The sequence below is a fragment of the Enhydra lutris genome, unplaced genomic scaffold (genome assembly GCF_002288905.1).
Source record: "Enhydra lutris kenyoni isolate GAN:26980312 unplaced genomic scaffold, ASM228890v2 scaffoldscaffold9, whole genome shotgun sequence".
Classification (NCBI taxonomy): Eukaryota; Metazoa; Chordata; class Mammalia; order Carnivora; family Mustelidae; genus Enhydra; species Enhydra lutris.
In genome coordinates, this window is record NW_019154093.1 from 50,775,391 (window position 1) to 50,794,911 (window position 19,521).

Consider the following 19,521-nt stretch of genomic DNA (forward strand, 5'->3'; position numbering starts at 1 on the left):
GGTGACACTTGGAGTGAGTCACAAGGATGAAAGGAATTTCTCCTCTAAGACAGCAAGGAAGAGAATTAAGGGATTTCATCCACTTCAGGCCCTATAGTCCTTCCATGCTCTGTAGAGACTGATTACAGACTGCAGACACTTGTTCAGTCCTGTTTTGTGTAAAGCACTGTCAGATGTTAAAAAAAAATTATCTATTCTTATACACACATGTTTACACAGAAAGCTACAGATTTTAAGAGCTTAGTATTATAGATAATGTTCCTTATTTGGTTACACTGATACTAATTTTATTACACAAAACAAAATATACAACAGTGGAGCTGTTACTTGGCAAAATTTATAAGTCAATTTTTGTGTGTGTGTGTGTGTTGTCCTAAACTGATTATATTATTGTTCCAACTTATTCTATTTATTATTGTTGTTCCTATTCTATTTGTCAAGCAGTTGGCAGGAAATTTGGACTAAGATATTTTTAGGTAGATCCTCTCTCTCCCCCCAAGGAGAAAAGCATATAGATTTTTCATCCTTTAATTAGTGTCAAAAGGCAAGTACTCGAGTTCATCGTTAAGTGTCACAGGTTACTTTTTTCCTGCAATTGGCCAATGACAAATTTTACTTTCTTTTAATTAAAGGAGTTGTTTCTAAGTCAGACCTAAAGTTAGGGATCAGTGAAGCAGTAGTACTCAGTGTTAAGTTTTAAAAATTAAGATGTTTCAGTAAACTAGAAGGAATTTTTTTTCAGTTGAAATGTTTTGCCGTGGCTGATTTTACATAACTTTAAATCTTACATTTTGTTCATTTTTTCATATTTTAAAATGTTTTAAAATGTACTGCTGATAAACACTTGTCAGCAGATGGTAAGTTTGATAAGCAGTGCTGATATACTACGTTTTTGTAGTTCCTGTATATATTAGACTTAAGTCAATGAGTTAGCAACATTCGGTTCTTTTTTTTAAGTGCTAGTTCAGATATTTCTTAGTTAAAACATGTTATAAAGTTGTTTTGCAAGGACTTTTAATATCCATTTTATATGAATTTTCAATGAAAAGTTAACTGCTTATCAGGATTCATAAAATCTGTACATTAGCTGATTTCCTGGAAAAAAAAAAAAACCACACAACCTTTTTACCATATTATATTTGGAGAGTGGTTTGGCCTTGAATTGTTTGCATAGAGTTGTAATACATGTTTAACTAGTTTTCTTTTTGAAAAGTTTTTTTCAGTCTATATATAAAGTCTTATCTTTAATGTTCTCACTAATATTAAACACTCTTAAGCATAAAACCATTTAGGCTGATAGTGCAAGTCTTTAAAATCCCCAGCTCTAGTTGAGATGAAGGGTTTGCTAAGAAAGGCTCAGTGATGTACTGTTTTATATTAACAGGAAACAGAGCAGCAATAGTGGTTTGAATACCCTGCAAACAGGAAGTTTGACACATGCATAGCTCTTAGCTTCTGTGTAAGAACTTGTTGAGCTCCTTCTGAAAATATTTTCATTTACTTTAAGTAAAGCGCAAATGCACATGAATGGCAGCTTATAAAGAACTACCCTGTAACCAGTATACAGGTACAACTGCTCTTCAGAAATTGGAAGGTTTTGCTAGCCGATTATTTCATAGACATTCTAAAAGTACTACACATGATCAGAAAACTGCTCTGGAAAATGACAGCCTTCATTTCTCTGAACATACTGCTTTATGGGACAGATCAAGTAAGTTTTGTTTTTTTTTTTTTTTATGATACATTTTAACTAGAAGCTAAAATACTAATTGGAGTTTTAGAATCAAACATAAAGAACAATGTTTTGTCTTTTTGTGATTTGTACAAGGACATTTTGCAGGATGAAGTTGCAAAATTCCACAAAACTTGATTATAAGTTGAACTGAATCGTATAGTTCATTGTTTTGTTTTATATGTGACCATTAAGTCACATGTCAGTAGGAAATTTTCTACAGAATTTTATGTCATTTCTAGTGAATGTTAGTTTGTTTTTATTTTTTGTTCTTATATGAAAGTGAAAAGCCTAAATTTTAGAAAGAATAATCAGTTTATTTTTTAAAAAGTTTTTTGGATTTATAATCCTTAAAATTTAAAAGGGCAGAAGACTCTGGAATTTATAATTAAAGTTCTACTGTGTTTACCATTTTTTATTTTTAAGTACCTGTGTGAAAGTTACTTCAGGTTTTTTTACAAGCAGGATTTCTAATATGAAAGCATAGTATAATTACTCTATGTAAAATCTTATATTTATAACATAATAAATATCAAAAGCTTTTATAATTATATTTTATGTTACTTTAATTATGGTTAAAGGAGGAAAAACTTGTTTATGCATACATCACATTCTTTCCAGGCATGTTAAAATGTTTGAACTTGCTGCTTTGCTAAAATGTAACCATTTTTGGTGACATGCACTTTAAAAGATAAATTTCAGGTATAAACAATGCCAGTACCTCCATTCCACATCTCACCTTGGACCCTCCCTAAGGTATTTTTGTCATTGTGATTAAAGGAACAATAGAATTACCCTTGGTACCTTTGCCCTTTTTGATATGTTTGATGATCAAATAGCACTAGGTTTTGCTTTTTTCTGTTTATATATTCCATAGCAGTTTAAAACTCAGTTTAAAAAAACAAAACAAACCAAGAATGGTTTACAAAATTTAGTCCTTGGTTTTTTACAGTACCTTCATAATGTTCTATAAATAAACTTCAAAGTTCTATAGAAGTTTATTTGAATTATTTATTTACTGCATCAGAATTTTTTTTTTACCTTCTTTGAGCTGTTTTAAGGAGAAAGTAAAGAACACATATATTGTTAAAATTCTTCTTACTTAAAGGTTTTGATTGTTTATAATTAATCTTTACTGTAAAGCAGGTCGATAGATGAGGAATCTCAAATATCTTCAAGTTAATGAACTGTTAAATATTAGAAATAATTCTACATTATTAAAATTAACCTAACAGCAGAAGTTTGTTATTCATTTCACTTTTCCTGTTCTATTAAATTGCATTCTTCTAGGTCTCTTTGGAAATCTTTTTCATGCATTTGGAAGACCTTTTAATTAAGCATTCAATTGAGAATGGGGACAGTACTGAATTAGTTTCTGTTTCACTAGTACCTACTCCTCCAAAACAGATATAGTAGGTGTCTGTTTAGTAAATGTATCTCAAATGTGTTTGATGAATGAATGAGATCACAGGCTTGTAATAAAACTTATGTTTGAACCATACTGTCACCATTTTTTAAAAATGTATGGGGCCTGTTATGTTTTCTGAAACACATTTTAAAACTAGCAATTGAAGATAACATCATGAGCATGATTTCTTTTAGAAAAAAGAGACTGATGGGGCGCCTGGGTGGCTCAGTGGGTTAAAGCCTCTGCCTTCAGCTCAGGTTGTGATTCCAGGGTCCTGGAATCCAGCCCCACAATGGGCCCTCTGCTCAGCGGGGAGCCTTTCCCCCCCACTGCCTGCCTCTCTGCCTACTTGTGATCTCTGTCTGTCAAATAAATAAATAAAATCTTTAAAGAAAAAAAGAAAAAAGAGACTGATAAAATGCTGTTAACATTTTTCTGAATTGTGATGTCACAAAATAAAATAAATAGTATGCTTGTAACACAAGTAAAATTAGGTGCAGGCCTTGTAGCCCTGTAAATGATAGGCATGACACAAGAAATATTTAGAATAACTGAATATTCATTAATCAAGTATTCTTCTACTCTGTTCTCTCTTTCATATCCCGAAAATATCAAAAGACACAATAATTTTATATACATAATGATGGGTATAGTAAACACAAGCTCTAGTTTTCTATTATGGAGTGTGTTACTATAGAGGAGAAAACACTGATGCAACAGAAACAGAGAAATCCTATCATTTCAAAATTCCAGGGTTTATTTTTGTGATGAAAGCACAAATTATCATTTACAGGGTGAGTTATAGAAGGAACTTTTACTATATGAAGTTTTTATGAAAACCACATTCTTCAATGCTACTTAAAGCATTCTACTTGTATGACTTGTTTGACAAGAAAAAGGAATGTATTATCTCCTGATAATAAACACTCTGAATATGCTTGTTCCAAAAGTGCTATTTTAAGAAAAAAACTAAGCACAGAAAATACATGTAATTTTTTTAAATTGCCTGTTGAGTAAAGATTAATTACCAATTTAAGCATTTATGAAATGTAACAAGTTTTAATCGAAGTTTTTTCTCTAGTGATAGTAAATATAGGAAGAAATACAGTATAAAAGCCACATAGAACTGTGTTTTATCTTCTATTATTAAATTAAGTAACAAGAATTCCTGTTTGATAACATAAATATTTAATAGCTGATTCCATCTACATATAAGTACAATAAGTTCAAAAGAAAAACATGGAGGAATTCTGCTTTTTGTTCTGACTCAGAATGAACAGGAGTATTGATGTTCATTGAATTCTCTTTGTAGCAAATGTATTATGGTTAGCTTTTAAATCTTCCTTTGATCATAAGTGGTGTATCAAATTATACAATGCTGAACTTAATTGAAGTTTTCACGATTTAAATCTTGGACTTTATACACTTAATGAATGTCTAATAACATTTTAAGGACTGAATAGGTGAATACCATCAAACACTTTTCTTATTCTCCTTCCCCATGAATTGACAAGCTATTTTTTTTGGTAGATAAAAAGCTGTATGAGTGAATCTTAGATTTAAATATCATATTAAACAAATAAACAATTTTGTATATAGATTTCTTCAGGTAGGATTAGATAACTAAAATGGTTTATCAGGCCACTTTATCTAGTTAGTTTTACCTTTCCAAAGCTCATACAATCTTTAAGACAATTCACTTTCATGTTTCTTTTTTTTTTTTCCTTGACGATTAATTTATTCATTTTAGAGAGGGGCAGGAGGAGCAGTGGGAGAGAGAGAAATCTCAAGCAGACTCCATACTGAGTGTGGAGCCCAATGCGGGACTGGATCTCATGACCCTGAGATCATGTCATGAATTGAAATCAAGAGTCAGACACGTAACTGACTGAGCCACCCAGATACCCCTTTCATGTTTGTTTCTTAGGCCACTGAATCTGTGTTACTGTAACTTCCTTTTTTTTCCCCATTGTAACTTCTAAGCTAGAACACCATCCGCATTATCCTTTTATCTGCTTTTTTTATCAGCAGCTATTCCATAAGTTTCTTGGTAGCAATCCATTTTTAGTCATTTGGCAAATGTTTTTGAGAATTTACTGTATCATGGTCTACAAATGGGCTATGGGGAAAATAAGATCTAGTTCTTACCCTCAAAAACAAGAGTAGGAAGAGCAAACATACAACCAACATTGTATTTAAGGTATAGTGAAATGGTTACTTAAAATTATAAGTTTACTGTAGGAGCTTAGTGTAAGAAGAAATTAACATTAAGGGGAGATGGGACGACCTTCAAGAATATGAAGAATGAATTGACTTCTGAGACTCAGAAAAGGAGGAAAAGGTTATTTTAATATAAGAAAATAAATAACATACACAAATATATGAAAACATGAAAGTTCAGGATTTACTTAAAAGACATGGTAAGATATTAGAAGGGTAGCCTGTAGATCTGATCTTGGAAATCTATCATATACTCAGAATTTTGAACTACATTCTAATAGACAGTGGGGAGCTAATCTGTTTTTTTTAAAGTGGAAGATAATATATGTGCGGTCTTTGTTAAAAGGGCCTAAAGAATTTTAATTTTAACTAGCATAATAAAGGAAAAGTTAACTCGCTTATTCTGCAAGGAAATGTATTTGGATACTAAAGATTTTCTATTTGAGCTGGGCGGGTATTAACAACTAAGACTTTTGGTCAGTACATGACCATGGCAAATGAATAGTCAGACACTGGATTCCCTTTACAATAACAGTGCTAATTTAAGTTGTTTCTTCTCCCTGGAATTCCTTTACCTTTCTCCCACCAGTGGTAAGATCTGCTCTTACGTTCAGACTCTGTTCAATTATTATCTCTAACAAAAATCACCAGAGCATTCTTTTCCTATTTTTCATTCCAATAAAATTCATAATCTTCTTTCTTTGTTCTCCTATCATCTTATGCTCACTTCAATTATGGTTTATTTTATAGATTTAAAGTTATATTACATTATTCCTTAAGTTACGTATCTCCCATATTTGACTTTGAACTCCTAGAGGGCATAAATTTGTCAATTTATTTTTGGTATTACCAGCCTATTTCTCAATAAACACTGAGTTGTTTGTTAGATTGCATTTAAATATCACTTGGTCTTACACTAACAAGCATTCTTTAATTTGTTCTATTATGATCTTTGAGATTTATTTCAAAGGCTTATGGTTATTAACCAAAAGCAGTAAGATGCTGACCTGAACATGGAAAATACCACATTCCAGAGGCACTAAACTCTTCAGCGTTATCTGTGTATTTTTATCATGATTGCTTACACGAATTTGAATAATCAGCAGACCTTATACTAAGCTAATTGGAAAATTAAATAATTTAACATTAGAAAATGTTTCCATGGGCTACTTAGCAATGCCATATCGTATATCAAGTATAATAACATAAAGAGTAGCTTCTATTTGCTTGTGTTTTGCAAGAGTAACCATACTACATGGTTAGAGAAAAAGGAAGATTAAGTATATATTCTAGGTATTGTCTTGCTACTGGAAGTGTGTTGCCAATCCAACAGCATTAGCATCACCTGGGAGCCTGTTACAAAGGAAGACTCTGGGGATGCCTGGGTGACTCAGTCAGTTAAGTGTCTGCCTTTGGCTTATGTCCTGATCCCTGGGTCCTGGATAGAATCCCACATCGGGCTCCTTGCTTAGCAGGGAATCTGCTTCTCTCTCTGCCTGTTGTTCCCCCTGCTTGTGTTCTCTCTCTCTGACAAATAAATAAATAAAACATTTTTAAAAAAAAAGAAAAACCCTCAGGCCCTATGAAACCTGAGTCAGAAGCTTCATTGTAACAGAATTATCCAGCTGATTGATACACACATTGAAGTTAGAGAAGCACTTTTTCCCCAGTAATATTTTAATCCTATTACCAAATAATATATCGTCATTGGAGAAAATTTGCAAACCTTAGAAAAGAACAACAACAAAAAAAAAGAAATCACACAATTCCACCAAAAGATAACCACTGCTAACATCTTTTGTACATATAGTCTTGTAGCTCTAGATATCTTTTGTATATATAGACTGCTTTTTGCATAGATAAACAAATTTCCACCTGCCCCTCAATTTGGATCTTTTAGTGCATAGTATTTTATTACATTTTTGCTTGTCATAAAGAGTTGTTCCACGATACATTTTAAGATGGCTGTTTTGTATTCAATTGTATTCAATTGAAGGATGTAACACAATTTATTTAACTGATCACTGGCCATCTAGATTGTTTTTAATTTTTGCTATTATACAAAAAAATGCTGTGATAAACATCCTTTTAGCTAAATCTTTGTATATATTATTTTTATATTTTATAGGACAAATTTGGAGAACTGTTATGACTATTTTAAGACTTTTGTATTAATTGCACCCCAGATATACAAGTAATATAATCTTTTGGAGTTAAATTTGTTTCACTATTCAGAGAAGATGTTTAAATTCCCTGCCTTATTTTTTCCTTTATTATTAGTTTTTATCAGAATTCTCCACTTTTCAAAACTGATCAATTATTAGGAGCAAATGGTCTGAAAGACATATTTTAGTTGCCGAATAGAGCATTATCATTATATGTTCCTTGGTAGTCAACAGACAATAATCTACTTGGAGATTCAGACATATTATAAGGTATATCACATACTTCTGATTGTGCAATATAGCTGTGACTCTTATCCCTTCATTCCCACATTCCCTGGGTGGAATATTGTCATATACATTATCACATGAAACATTTATCTATTGTCAGACATTGTTCTAAGGACATTGCATGTATTCATTTATGTAATCCCTTAAAAAGCCCAGTAGGGTTTACAGATGAAGAGACTAAAGCACATTGAGGGACAGTAATTTCTTCAAGATAACATACCTAAAGGAAGAAATTTGAACCCAGGTAGTCTGGCTCCAAAGTCCATGCTTTTAGTACCTATTCTGTGAAATCTTTCTGTATGTGTGTAAGAAAAATGGGTCTCCAGCTCCTATAGCAAAGATTTTGTGTCTTGGGTTTCCTGTCAGATGAGAGACAGTGTGTGCATTATGAGGACCAAGAAGATGAACAGGCTAGAAAGAGAACTTTGAAAATAAGATGCCTTCCAAAAAGAGCTAATAAATCAAAACTGGACTGATATATTCTCTGAAGGATTGAATATGACTTGTAAAGTCCTAAAATAATGGCTGCTTTTAACTGAGCTTTTAACTAGTTGTATAACTAGTATGGCCACTTATGATACAAATAAGGTTTCATCTTTTAAATATTCAGATTAATCACTTATACTAATCTGTTCATATTAGCAGGACTACTAAGTAGCTCTTTTCTTGGTGTCTCCTTCCACTCCCCTTTCACATACTGCTAACTTTTGACAGTTTACTCATTACAGAGAGGCTAATCTTCCTTTCAAAGCATAGACAAACAAAGAGATGAGAATTTTGATTAGTATATAAGCTAGTGGTCTCATTTTAGCTTCATTTGATTTTGCCACTGCTACATGGTTTCGTGGATTAAAACTTATCCCCAAGAATCCTTGCTCTTGATGTGATGACACTGACCCTTGTGGAGACCTTAGTGGTTCTTAATAGGAGGATGACCACCCTTTCCAGTGTTATGTTTATCCAAGGGATATAGCACAGGGTTTAGTTTCCTTAATTTATGCTTCATGAGCCTGACTTCCACGCCAGGTCGAATGTGTGACAACGTTATCTTTCAGCCCTTTCCCCACACTGTACCAAAATCAGCCTTCCTTTCTTGAACATCTTATCCAGGAATAGCAAACTGGTTGTCTGTAACTCAGATGTAGCTCACAGATAAATTTTGTTTGGTCCTCATGGTATTTTTTTAATAATTGAATTTTATACCATTATTTTATATAAAAATATAAAATGATTTTTAAACAAAAGATTTCATATTAATATTGGACTTTCGTATCCTTGAACCATTAGAAAAGTTGATTTCAGAGGCCCCTTATTCCATTTAAGAACAAATGGGCACTGAATGAATATCCCTTTTAATCAGGATTTATACTGTGTGATTTACTCTGTCTGGCCTTCTATTGTTTTGCCTATATGTCCTCTGTAGACACTAAATTTGGCCTATAGTGCCTCTAATTTAAACCCAAAATCACCAACTTAGATTCTCCTTTCCTTTTTGATAAAGCTTGTTTAGTGTGCCTTCCTACTTATGGACCACAGATACTATCACTAAAATTCATGAAAGAAATTCTGGTAATTCTAAACCTTAGAAAGAATTATGTCTAGTTTTAATCCTTCCCTTTCAGGATCCCCATTTTATTTTTTTATTTTTATTATTTTTTTAAGATTTTACTTATTTATTTGTGAGAGAGACAGTGAGAGAGAGCATGAGGGAGGAGAAGGTCAGAGAGAGAAGCAGATTCCCCGTGGAGCTGCGAGCCTGATGCGGGACTCGATCCTGGGACTCCGGGATCATGACCTGAGCTGAAGGCAGTCGTCCAACCAACTGAGCCTCCCAGGCGTCCCCCCATTTTATTTTTTAATGTAGATCTACTTATCTCCTCCTCTTTAATTTTGTTTACATTAGGTATCGGGAAGGAACAGCCTTTACTAGTTCCAAAGGGGTTTTGTTAGGTCATTTCCCCCAGCTAATGAATGCCTGCTAGCCTTACACTTACATAATTAAGTTGTCCACTGAAGTGATTCTTCCCAGAGCAAAGAAGATCTGCTTCAGTCAACTGTCTCTACTTACGTAGAGGAGCACTTGACAACATTTTATTTTAAAGATTTATTTATTTATTGGAGAGTGAGAGAATGAGAGAGAGAGTACATACATGTGCCCTTGAAAGCAGAGGGGCAGAAGGTGAGAGAAAGAGGGAAAGAATCTTAAGCAGACTACCCACTGAGTGTGGAGCCAGATATAACAGAGGGCTCAATATCACAACCCTGAGACCATGACATCAGCCAAAATCAAGAGTTGGGGACTTAACTGAACCACCCAGGAACCATGACAACTTTTAAAAAATAAAGTATAATTTATATACCATAAAACTTTGTCATTGGAGTTCAATGTAGAGTTCAGTGTTTATTAATAAATTTGTAGAATTGTGCAGCCATCTCCACAATTCATTTTTAGAATATTTCCATCACTTCAGAAAATTTTATACCCTTTGGCAGTCAGTCTCCACTTTTCATCTCAACCACAGACAAACTCTGCTGTTTTCTGGGCTTACAGATTTCCTTTTCTGGACATTTTCTACCTCTACAGATTTTCTGTCCCTATAGATTTTTGTCATTACAGATTTTTCGTTTCTGGATGTTTTATATAAATGGAATTATACAACATGTAATCTGTTGTTTCTGAGTTCTTGCACTTAAAGTTATGCTTTTGATGTTTATCCATGTGATAGAACGTAACAGTAATTTTATTGCTGAATTATAGCATGCTGTATGGATATAATACATTTTGTTTAACCATTCAGCAATTGATAAACATTAAGATTATTTCCAGTTTTGGATTACTTGGATAATGTCACGATAAACATTTGCATACAAGACTGAGCAGACAAATGCTTTTAGTTCTCTTAAGCAGATATCTAGGAGTAGAATTGCTGGGTCATAGGCTAAGTTTATGTTTATTCTTTTAAGAAACTTCCAAATTGTTTTAAGTGGCTTTGCCCTTTTACATTGCCACCAGCAATATATGAGGGTTATAGTTTCTTCACATTCTTGTTAATACTTGATATCATCAGTCTTTTTAATTATAACCATTCTGTTATATGTGAATTGGTATTTCATTGTGATTTCAATTTGTATTTCCCTAATAATTGATGATGTTGAGCATATTTTCATATGTTCTTAGAAGCCATTTGTGTATCTTCTTTGGAGAAGCATATTTTCAAATCTTTTGCACACCTTCAAAACTGAGGATTTTTGCCTTCTTATTATCAAGTCTTAAAAATTCTATATATATTCTGAACACAAGTTCTTTATAAAATACATAATTTACAAATATTTACTCATGGTCTATGGCTTGTCTTATTTTCTTAAATGATGTCTTTGAAGAGTAAAAGTTTGTGATTTTAATGAAGTACAATTTATCATTTTTTTTCTTTATACTTTGTACTTTTGTTGCCAAATCAAATCATTGTTTAACCCAAGGCAATGAAGATTTTTATTCTCTGCTTTCATCCAAAAATCCATTTTTTTAGTTGTCTTTGTATTTATGATGTGAGGCATGGAGTGAAATCCTCCCCCCCCCCACCTTCATATGGCTATCCAATTTTTACTGTATTTTTTTAATCCAATTTTTAGCATCAGCTATCAGTTTCTTTTTTTTTTAATTTAATTTTTTTCAGTGTTCCAAGATTCATTGTTTATGCACAACACCCACTGCTCCATACAATACATGCCCTCCTTAATACCCACCACCATGCTCAACCAACCCCCCCACCCCTTCCCCTCCAAAACCCTCAGTTTGTTTGTCAGAGTCCACAGTCTCTCATGGTTCATCCACTCCTCCGATTTCCCCCAACTCACTTCTCTTCCTCTTCTCCCAGTGTCCTCCATGTTATTATGCTCCACAAGTAAGGGAAACCAAATGATAATTGACTCTCTCTGCTTGACTTATTTCACTCAGCATAATCTCCTCCAATCCCATCCATGTTGATAAAAAAGTTGGGTATTCATCCTTTCTAATGGAGGCATAATATTCCATTGTATATGTGGACCATATCTTCTTAATTATTTTTATTAACATATAATGTATATTTGTCCCAGGGGTACAGGTCTGTGAATCGTCAGGCTTACATACTTCACAGCACTCACCATATCACATACCCTCCTCAATGTCTGTAAATCAACCACCCTCTCCATACCCTCCCTCCACCCAGCAACCCTCAGCTTGTTTTGGGAGATTAAGAGTATCTTATGATTTGTCTCCTGATCCCATCTTGTTTCATTTTTTTCCTTCCCTAGCCCCCAAACCCCCCACTCTACCTCTCAAAATCCTCATATCAGGGAGATCATATGATAATTGTCTTTCTCTGATTGACTTATTTCGCTCAGCATAATACCCTCTAGTTCCATCCATGTCATCACAAATGGCAAGATTTCATTTCTTTTGATGGCTGCATAGTATTCCATTGTGTATATATACCACTTCTTCTTTATCCATTCATCTATTGATGGGCATCTAGGTTCTTTCCATAGTTTGGCTATTGTGCACATTGCTGCTATAAACATTTGGGTGCATGTGCCCCTTCGGACCACTACATTTGTATCTTTAGGGTAAGTACCCAGTAGTGCAATTGCTGGGTTGTAGGGTAGCTTTATTTCCAACTTTTTGAGGAACCTCCATGCTGTTTTCCAGAGTGGCTGCACCAGCTTGCATTCCCACCAACAGTGTAGGAGGGTTCTCCTTTCTCCGCATCCTCTCCTGCATCTGTCATTTCCTGACTTGTTAATTTCACTATTCAGATCGGTATGAGGTAGTATCTCACCATGGTTTTGATTAGTATTTCCCTGATGCCGAGTGATGTGGAACACTTTTTCATGTGTCTGTTGGCCATCTGGATGTCTTTGCAGAAATGTCTGTTCATGTCCTCTGCCCATTACTTGATTGGATTATTTATTCTTTGGGTGTTGAGCTTGATAAGTTCTTTACAGATTTTGGATATTAGCCCTTTATCTGATATGTCATTTGCAAATATCTTCTCCCATTCTGTCAGTTGTCTTTTGGTTTTGTTGACTGTTTCCTTTGCTGTGCAAAAGCTTTTCATCTTGATGAAGTCCCAATAGTTCATTTTTGCCCTTGCTTCCCTTGCCTTTGGCAGTGTTTCTAGGAAGAAGTTGCTGCGGCTGAGGTCGAAGAGGTTGCTACCTGTGTCCTCCTCAAGGATTCTAATGGATTCCTGTCTCACATTGAGGTCTTTCATCCATCTGGAGTCTATTTTTGTGTGTGGTGTAAGGAAGTGGTCCAGTTTCATTCTTCTGCAAGTGGCTGTCCAATTTTCCCAGCACCATTTGTTGAAGAGACCGTCTTTTTCCCATTGGACATTCATTCCTGTTTTTTGAGGATTAGTTGACCGTAGAGTTGAGGGTCTGTTTCTGGGCTCTCTATTCTGTTCCATTGATCTGTTTGTTTGTTTGTTTGTTTGTGTGTCTGTTTTTGTGCCAGTACCATACTGTCTTGATGATGACAGCTTCGTAATAGAGCTTGAAGTCTGGAATTGTGATGCCACCAAATTTGGCTTTCTTTTTCAACATACCTCTAGCTATTCAGGGTCTTTTCTGGTTCCACATAATTGTTAGGATTATTTGTTCAATTTCTTTGAAAAAAATCGATGGTATTTTGATAGGGATCGCATTAAATGTGTAGATTGCTTTAGGTATCATAGATATTTTCACAATATTTGTTCTTCCAATCCATGAGCATGGAATGTTTTTCCATTTCTTTGTGTCTTCCTCAATTTCTTTCATGAGTACTTTATAGTTTTCTGAGTACAGATTCTTTGCCTCTTTGGTTAGATTTATTCCTAGGTATCTTATGGTTTTGGGTGCAATTGTAAATGGGATTTACTCCTTAATTTCTTTTTCTTCTGTCTTGCTGTTGGTGTCTAGAAATGCAACTGATTTCTGTGCATTGAATTTATATCTTCATACTTTACTGAATTTCCATATGAGTTCTAGCAGTTTTGGAGTGGAGTCTTGCATTTTCCACATAAAGTATCATATCATCTGCAAAGAGTGAGAGTTTGACTTCTTCTTTGCCTGTTTGGATGCCTTTAATTTCTTTTTGTTTTTTGATTGCTGAGGCTAGGACTTCTAGTACTATGTTGAATAGCAAGGGTTATAGTGGAAATCCCTGCCATGTTCCTGACCTTAGGGGGGAAGCTCTCAGTTTTTCCCCATTGAGAATGATATTCACTGTGGGTTTTGCACAGATGACTTTGATGATATTGAGGTATGTACCCTCTGTCCCTACACTTTGAAGAGTTTTGATCAAGAAAGGATGCTGTACTTTGTCAAATGCTTTTTTAGCATCGATTGAGAGTATCATATGGTTCTTGTTCTTTCTTTTATTAATGTATTGTATCACATTGATTGATTTGCAGATGTTGAACCAACCTTGCAGCCCAGGAATAATTCCCACTTGGTTGTGGTGAATAATCCTTTTAATGTACTGTTGGAGCCTATTGGATAGTATTTTGGTGAGAATTTTCGCTTCTGTGTTCATCAAGGATATTGGCCTATAATTCTCCTTTTTGATGGGGTCTTTGTCCAGTTTTGGGATCAAGGTAATGCTGGCCTCATAAAATGAGTTTGCAAGTTTTCCTTCCATTTCTTTTCTTTTCTTTCTTTCTTTTTTTGGAACAGTTTCAGGAGAATAGGTATTAATTCTTTAAATGTTTGGTATAATTCCCCTGGGAAGCCATCTAGTCCTGGGCTCTTCTTTTTTGGGAGATTTTTGTTGACTGCTTCAATCTCCTTGTGGTTATGGGTCTGTTCAAGTTTTCTATTTCTTCCTGGTTCAGTTTTGGTAGTTTTTACATCTCTCGGAATGCATCCATTTCTTCCAGATTGTCACATTTGCTGGCATATAGTTGCTCGTAATATGTTCTTATAATTGTATTTCTTTGGCCTTGGTTGTGATCTCCTCTTTCATTCATGATTTTATTTATTTGGGTCCTTTCTCTTTTCTTTTTGATAAGTCTGGCCAGGGGTTTATCAATCTTAATTCTTTCAAAGAACCAGCTCCTAGTTTCATTGATTTGTTCTACTGTTCTTTTAGTTTTTATTTCATTGTTTTCTGTTTGGATCTTTTATTATTTCTCTTCTGCTGGGTTTAGGCTTTGTTTGCTGTTCTTTCTCCAACTCCTTTAGGTGTAGGGTTAGGTTGTGTATTTGAGACCTTTCTTGTTTCTTGAGAAAGGCTTATATTGCTATATATTTTTCTCTCAGGACCACCTTTGCTGTGTCCCACAGATTTTGAACCGTTGTGTTTTCATTTTCATTTGTTTCCATGAGTTTTTCAATTCTTTTTTTTTTTTTAAGATTTTATTTATTTATTTATTTGACAGACAGAGATTACAACTAGGCAGAGAGGCAATCAGAGAGAGGAGGAAGCAGGCTCCCTGCTGAGCAGAGCCCAATGCGGGGCTCGACCCCAGAACCCTGGGATCATGACCTGAGCCGAAGGCAGAGGCTTTAACCCACTGAACCACCCAGGCACCCCCCCTTCAATTCTTCTTTAATTTCCTGATTGACCCATTCATTCTTTAGTAGGATGCTCCTTAGCCTCCATGTATTTCTGTTCTTTCCAACTCTCCTCTTGTGATTGAGTTCTGGCTTCAGAGCATTGTGGTCTGAAAATATGCAGGGAATGATCCCAATCTTTTGGTACTGGTTGAGACCTGATTTGTGACCCAGGATGTGATCTATTCTGGAGAATGTTCCATGTGCACTAGAGAAGAATGTGTATTCTGTTGCTTTGGGGTGGAATGTTCTAAATATATCTGTGATGTCCATCTGGTCCAGTGTGTCATTTAAGGCCTTTATTTCCTTGTTGATCCTTTGCTTGGATGATTGTCCATTTCAGTGAGGGAGGTATTAAAGTCCCCTAGTGTTATTGTATTATTGTTGATGTGTTTCTTTGATTTTGTTATTAGTTGGTTTATATAGTTGGCCGTTCCCATATTAGGGGCATACACATTTAAAATTGTTACATTTTCTTGTTGGACAGACCCTTTAAGTATGATATAGTGTCCTTCCTCATCTCTTATAATAGTCTTTGGCTTAAACTTAAAATCTAATTGATCTGATATAAGGATTGCCACCCCAGCTTTCTTTTGATGTCCATTAGCATGGTAAATTGTTTTTCACCTCCTCACTTTCAACCTGGAGGTGTCTTTGGTCTAAAATGAGTTTCTTGTAGACCGTATATTGATGGGTTTAGTTTTTTTATCCATTTTGATACCCTGTGTCTTTTGATTGTGGCATTTAGCCAATTTACATTCAGGGTAACTATTGAGAGATATGAATTTAGTGCCATTTTATTGCCTGTTAGGTGACTGTTACTGTATATTTTCTCTTCCTTTCTGGTCTACTACTTTAGGCTCTTTCTTTGCATAGAGGACCCCTTTCAATATTTCCTATAGGGCTGGTTTGTTATTTGAAAATTCTTTTAATTTTTCTTTGTCCTGGAAGCTTTTTATCTCTCCTTCTGTTTTCAATGATAGCCTAGCTGGATATAGTATTCTTGGCTGCATATTTTTCTCATTTAATGCTCTGAATATATCATGCCAGTTCTTTCTGATCCACCAGGTCTCTGTGGATAAGTCTGCTGCCAATCTAATATTTCTACCACTGTATGTTACAGACTTCTTGTCCCAAGCTGCCTTCACGATTTTCTCTTTGTCACTAAGACTTGTAAGTTTTACTATTAGATGACAGAGTGTGGACCTATTTATATTGATTTTGAGGGGTTTCTCTGTGCCTCCTGGGTTTTGATGCTTGTTACCTTTGCCATATTAGGGAAATTCTGTACTACAATTTGCTCCAATATACCTTCTGCCCCCCTCTCTCTTTCTTCTTCTTCTGGAATCCCAATTTTTCTGATATTATTTCATCTTACGGTGTCACTTATCTCTCGAATTCTCCCCTCCTTGGACCATATCTTTTTTATCCATTCATCTGTTGAAGGGCACCTTGGCTCTTTCCACAGTTTCGCAACTGTGGTCATTGCTGCTCTGAACATTGGGGGTACAGATGGCCCTTCTTTTCACTACATCTGTATCTTTGGGGTAAATACCCAGAAGCGCAATTGCAGAGTCATAGGGTAGCTCTATTTTTAATTTCTTAAGGAATCTCCACAATGTTTTCCAAAATGGCTGCACCAACTTGCATTCCCACCAACAGTGTAAGCAGGTTCCCCTTTCTCCAGCACTTGTTGTTTACTGTCTTGTTAATTTTGGCCTAATTTTAACTGGTGTAAGGTGGTATCTCATTGTGGTTTTGATTTGAATCTCCCTAATGGCTAAAGATGATGAACATTTTTTCATATGTCTGTTAGCCATTTGTATGTCTTCTTTGGAGAAGTGTCTGTTCATGTCTTCTGCCCATTTTTTAATGTGATTATCTGTTTTTTGAGTGTTGAGTTTGAGGAGTTCTTTATAGATCTTTGATATCAGCCCTTTGTCTGTAGTGTCATTTGGGAATATCTTCTCCCATTCCATGGGTTGCCTCTTTGTTTTGTTTACTGTTTCCTTTGATCAGCTGTTTCGTAAAGAAAAAAAAAACTAAATTTTTCATAGAAATTGTACTGAATCTGTAGATTAATTTGTAAAGAATTGCTCTTTTAACAATATTGAGTGTTATAATCCATGAAGATGAAATATTTCTGCATTTTATAGATGTTCTTTAATTTCTATGCAGTGTTTCCTATTTTTTTAGTGAAAGAGTCTTGTTAAAATTGATTTTTAAATATTATATTTCTATTAACACTTGTGAACGGAGTGGTTTCTTTTTTATGTTTAGATTGTTTGTTCCTAGTATATTAAAATGTTACTGATTTTTCTATATTAATCTTACATCCTATAATATTAATAAACTCATTTTTTAGTTCTAGTAGTTTCTTTGTAGATTCCTTAAAATTTTCTACATCTAGAATTACATCTTCTGCAAATAAAGACAGCTTTCTTTCTTATCAATCTATATGCCTTTTTTCTTACCTCATTGCATGGGCTAGAACTTCTAACACAAAATTGCATAGAAGTGGTGAATGCCAACATCTTTGCCTTATTCCCAGTTCTTGGAGGAAAAATATTCCATCTTTCATCATTATATATGAGGTAAGCTATAGAGTATCCTCCCACACACACATGCCCTTTTTTAGCTTGATGAAGTTCCCTTCTAGTCCTAGTTTGTTAAAAGCTTTTATCACAAGTGTTGAATTATTTGGAATGCTTCTTCTTTATATATTCAGATGATTATGTAGTTTTGTCTTTTATTTTATTAATACAGCATATTTCCTAATTGATTTTCAGTGTTGAACCAACCTTGCTTTCCTGCGACAAAGCCTACATGGTCATGGTATATAATCCTTTTTATATACTGTTGGATTAGGTTTGTTAATATTTTGAGAAAAGGGGAAGCAGGCTTCCTGCCGAGCAGAGAGCCCAATGTGGGGCTCGATCCCAGGACCCTGGGATCATGACCTGAGCCGAAGGGAGAGGATTTAACCCACTGAGCCACCCAGGTGCCCCACTAATTCAACATTTTAATTTGTTCATAGGTCTTCTCAGATTTTCTCTTTCTTCTTGAGTTAGTTTCAGTAACTTGTCGTTCTATGAATTTGTCCAGTTCATCTAAGTTACATAATCAAGATAAAGTTGTTTATAGTATTACCTTATAATTTTTTAAAATTTCTCTAATGTCAGTGATGATGTTCTTTCATTTTTCATTTGGGTAATTAGTATCTTCCCTATTTTGTCTTGTTTTATTATGTTTCACGAGTTTTAATGTTTCGTCAGTCTAGCTTGAGGTTTATCAGTAAGACTTTGGTCTTATTCATTTTCTCTGTTGTTTTCCTATTTTCTATTTCATTGAATTTTGCTCTGACCTGCTGTTTGGTTTTGGTTTAATTTGATCTTCTTTCTTGAGTTTCTTAAGATAGAAGAAGCTTAGATTATTGTTTGAGACTTTTCTTCTTTTCTAATATAGGTGTTTAAATCTACAGATTTCCCCCTAAGCTTTGCTTTGTCTCCATTTTATAAAATGTTGATTTCTTGTAGGTGTTTTTAATTCAGTTCAAAATATTTTCTAATCATCCTTTAGATTTCTTTGTGATTTAAATCCAAATATTTGGGGCTTTCTGAATTTTCTGTATTTGATTTCTAATTTAATTCTGCTGTAATCAAAGAACATGTTTTGAATGATCTCTAGTCCTTTCTGATTAATATATTGTTTAGCTTATGCTTAATATGGAAATTTCAATATGTGCTTGAAAAGACTATGTATTTTGATGATGTTAGGTGCTATGTTTTATAAGTGTCAAATTTTAATGGTATTATTCAAGTTTTCTGTATCTTTGCTGATTATCTGTCTAGTTTTTCGATGAATTATTGAGAGGGGAATATTGAAATCGTCAACTATAATTGTTGAATTACCTAGTTCTTCTTTCAATTCTGCTATTTTTGTTTTAGTATTTTGGGAGCTATTTTGTTCAGTGTATATAGATTTCTAATTGTTAAATCTCTAAGATATATTGGCCATTTTATCATTATGAAATGTCCTTTTTTGTCTGAAGTACTTTTTTTTTTCCTCTTTAAGTCTATTTTGTGTGATACTGATTTAGGTACTCCAGCTGTCTTATGGTTACTTTTTGCATGGTG

At 34.3% G+C, this 19,521-nt stretch overlaps 1 protein-coding gene across 2 annotated transcripts in view; it reads left to right on the top strand.

Moving 5' to 3' along the window:
• Positions 1–19,521, top strand: part of LOC111143399 (protein kinase cAMP-activated catalytic subunit beta) — a 127,361-nt gene that overhangs the window by 56,268 nt on the left and 51,572 nt on the right. The window contains exon 1 of one of the 2 annotated variants that reach the window (XM_022497107.1): positions 1,442–1,711. The exons of the other annotated variant lie outside the window; for it this stretch is intronic. Coding sequence (XP_022352815.1) covers positions 1,528–1,711 — 184 coding nt within the window. The 5' untranslated portion in view covers positions 1,442–1,527. Of the gene's footprint in view, positions 1–1,441; positions 1,712–19,521 lie in introns of those variants that run through there. 2 annotated transcript variants of the gene reach the window in all.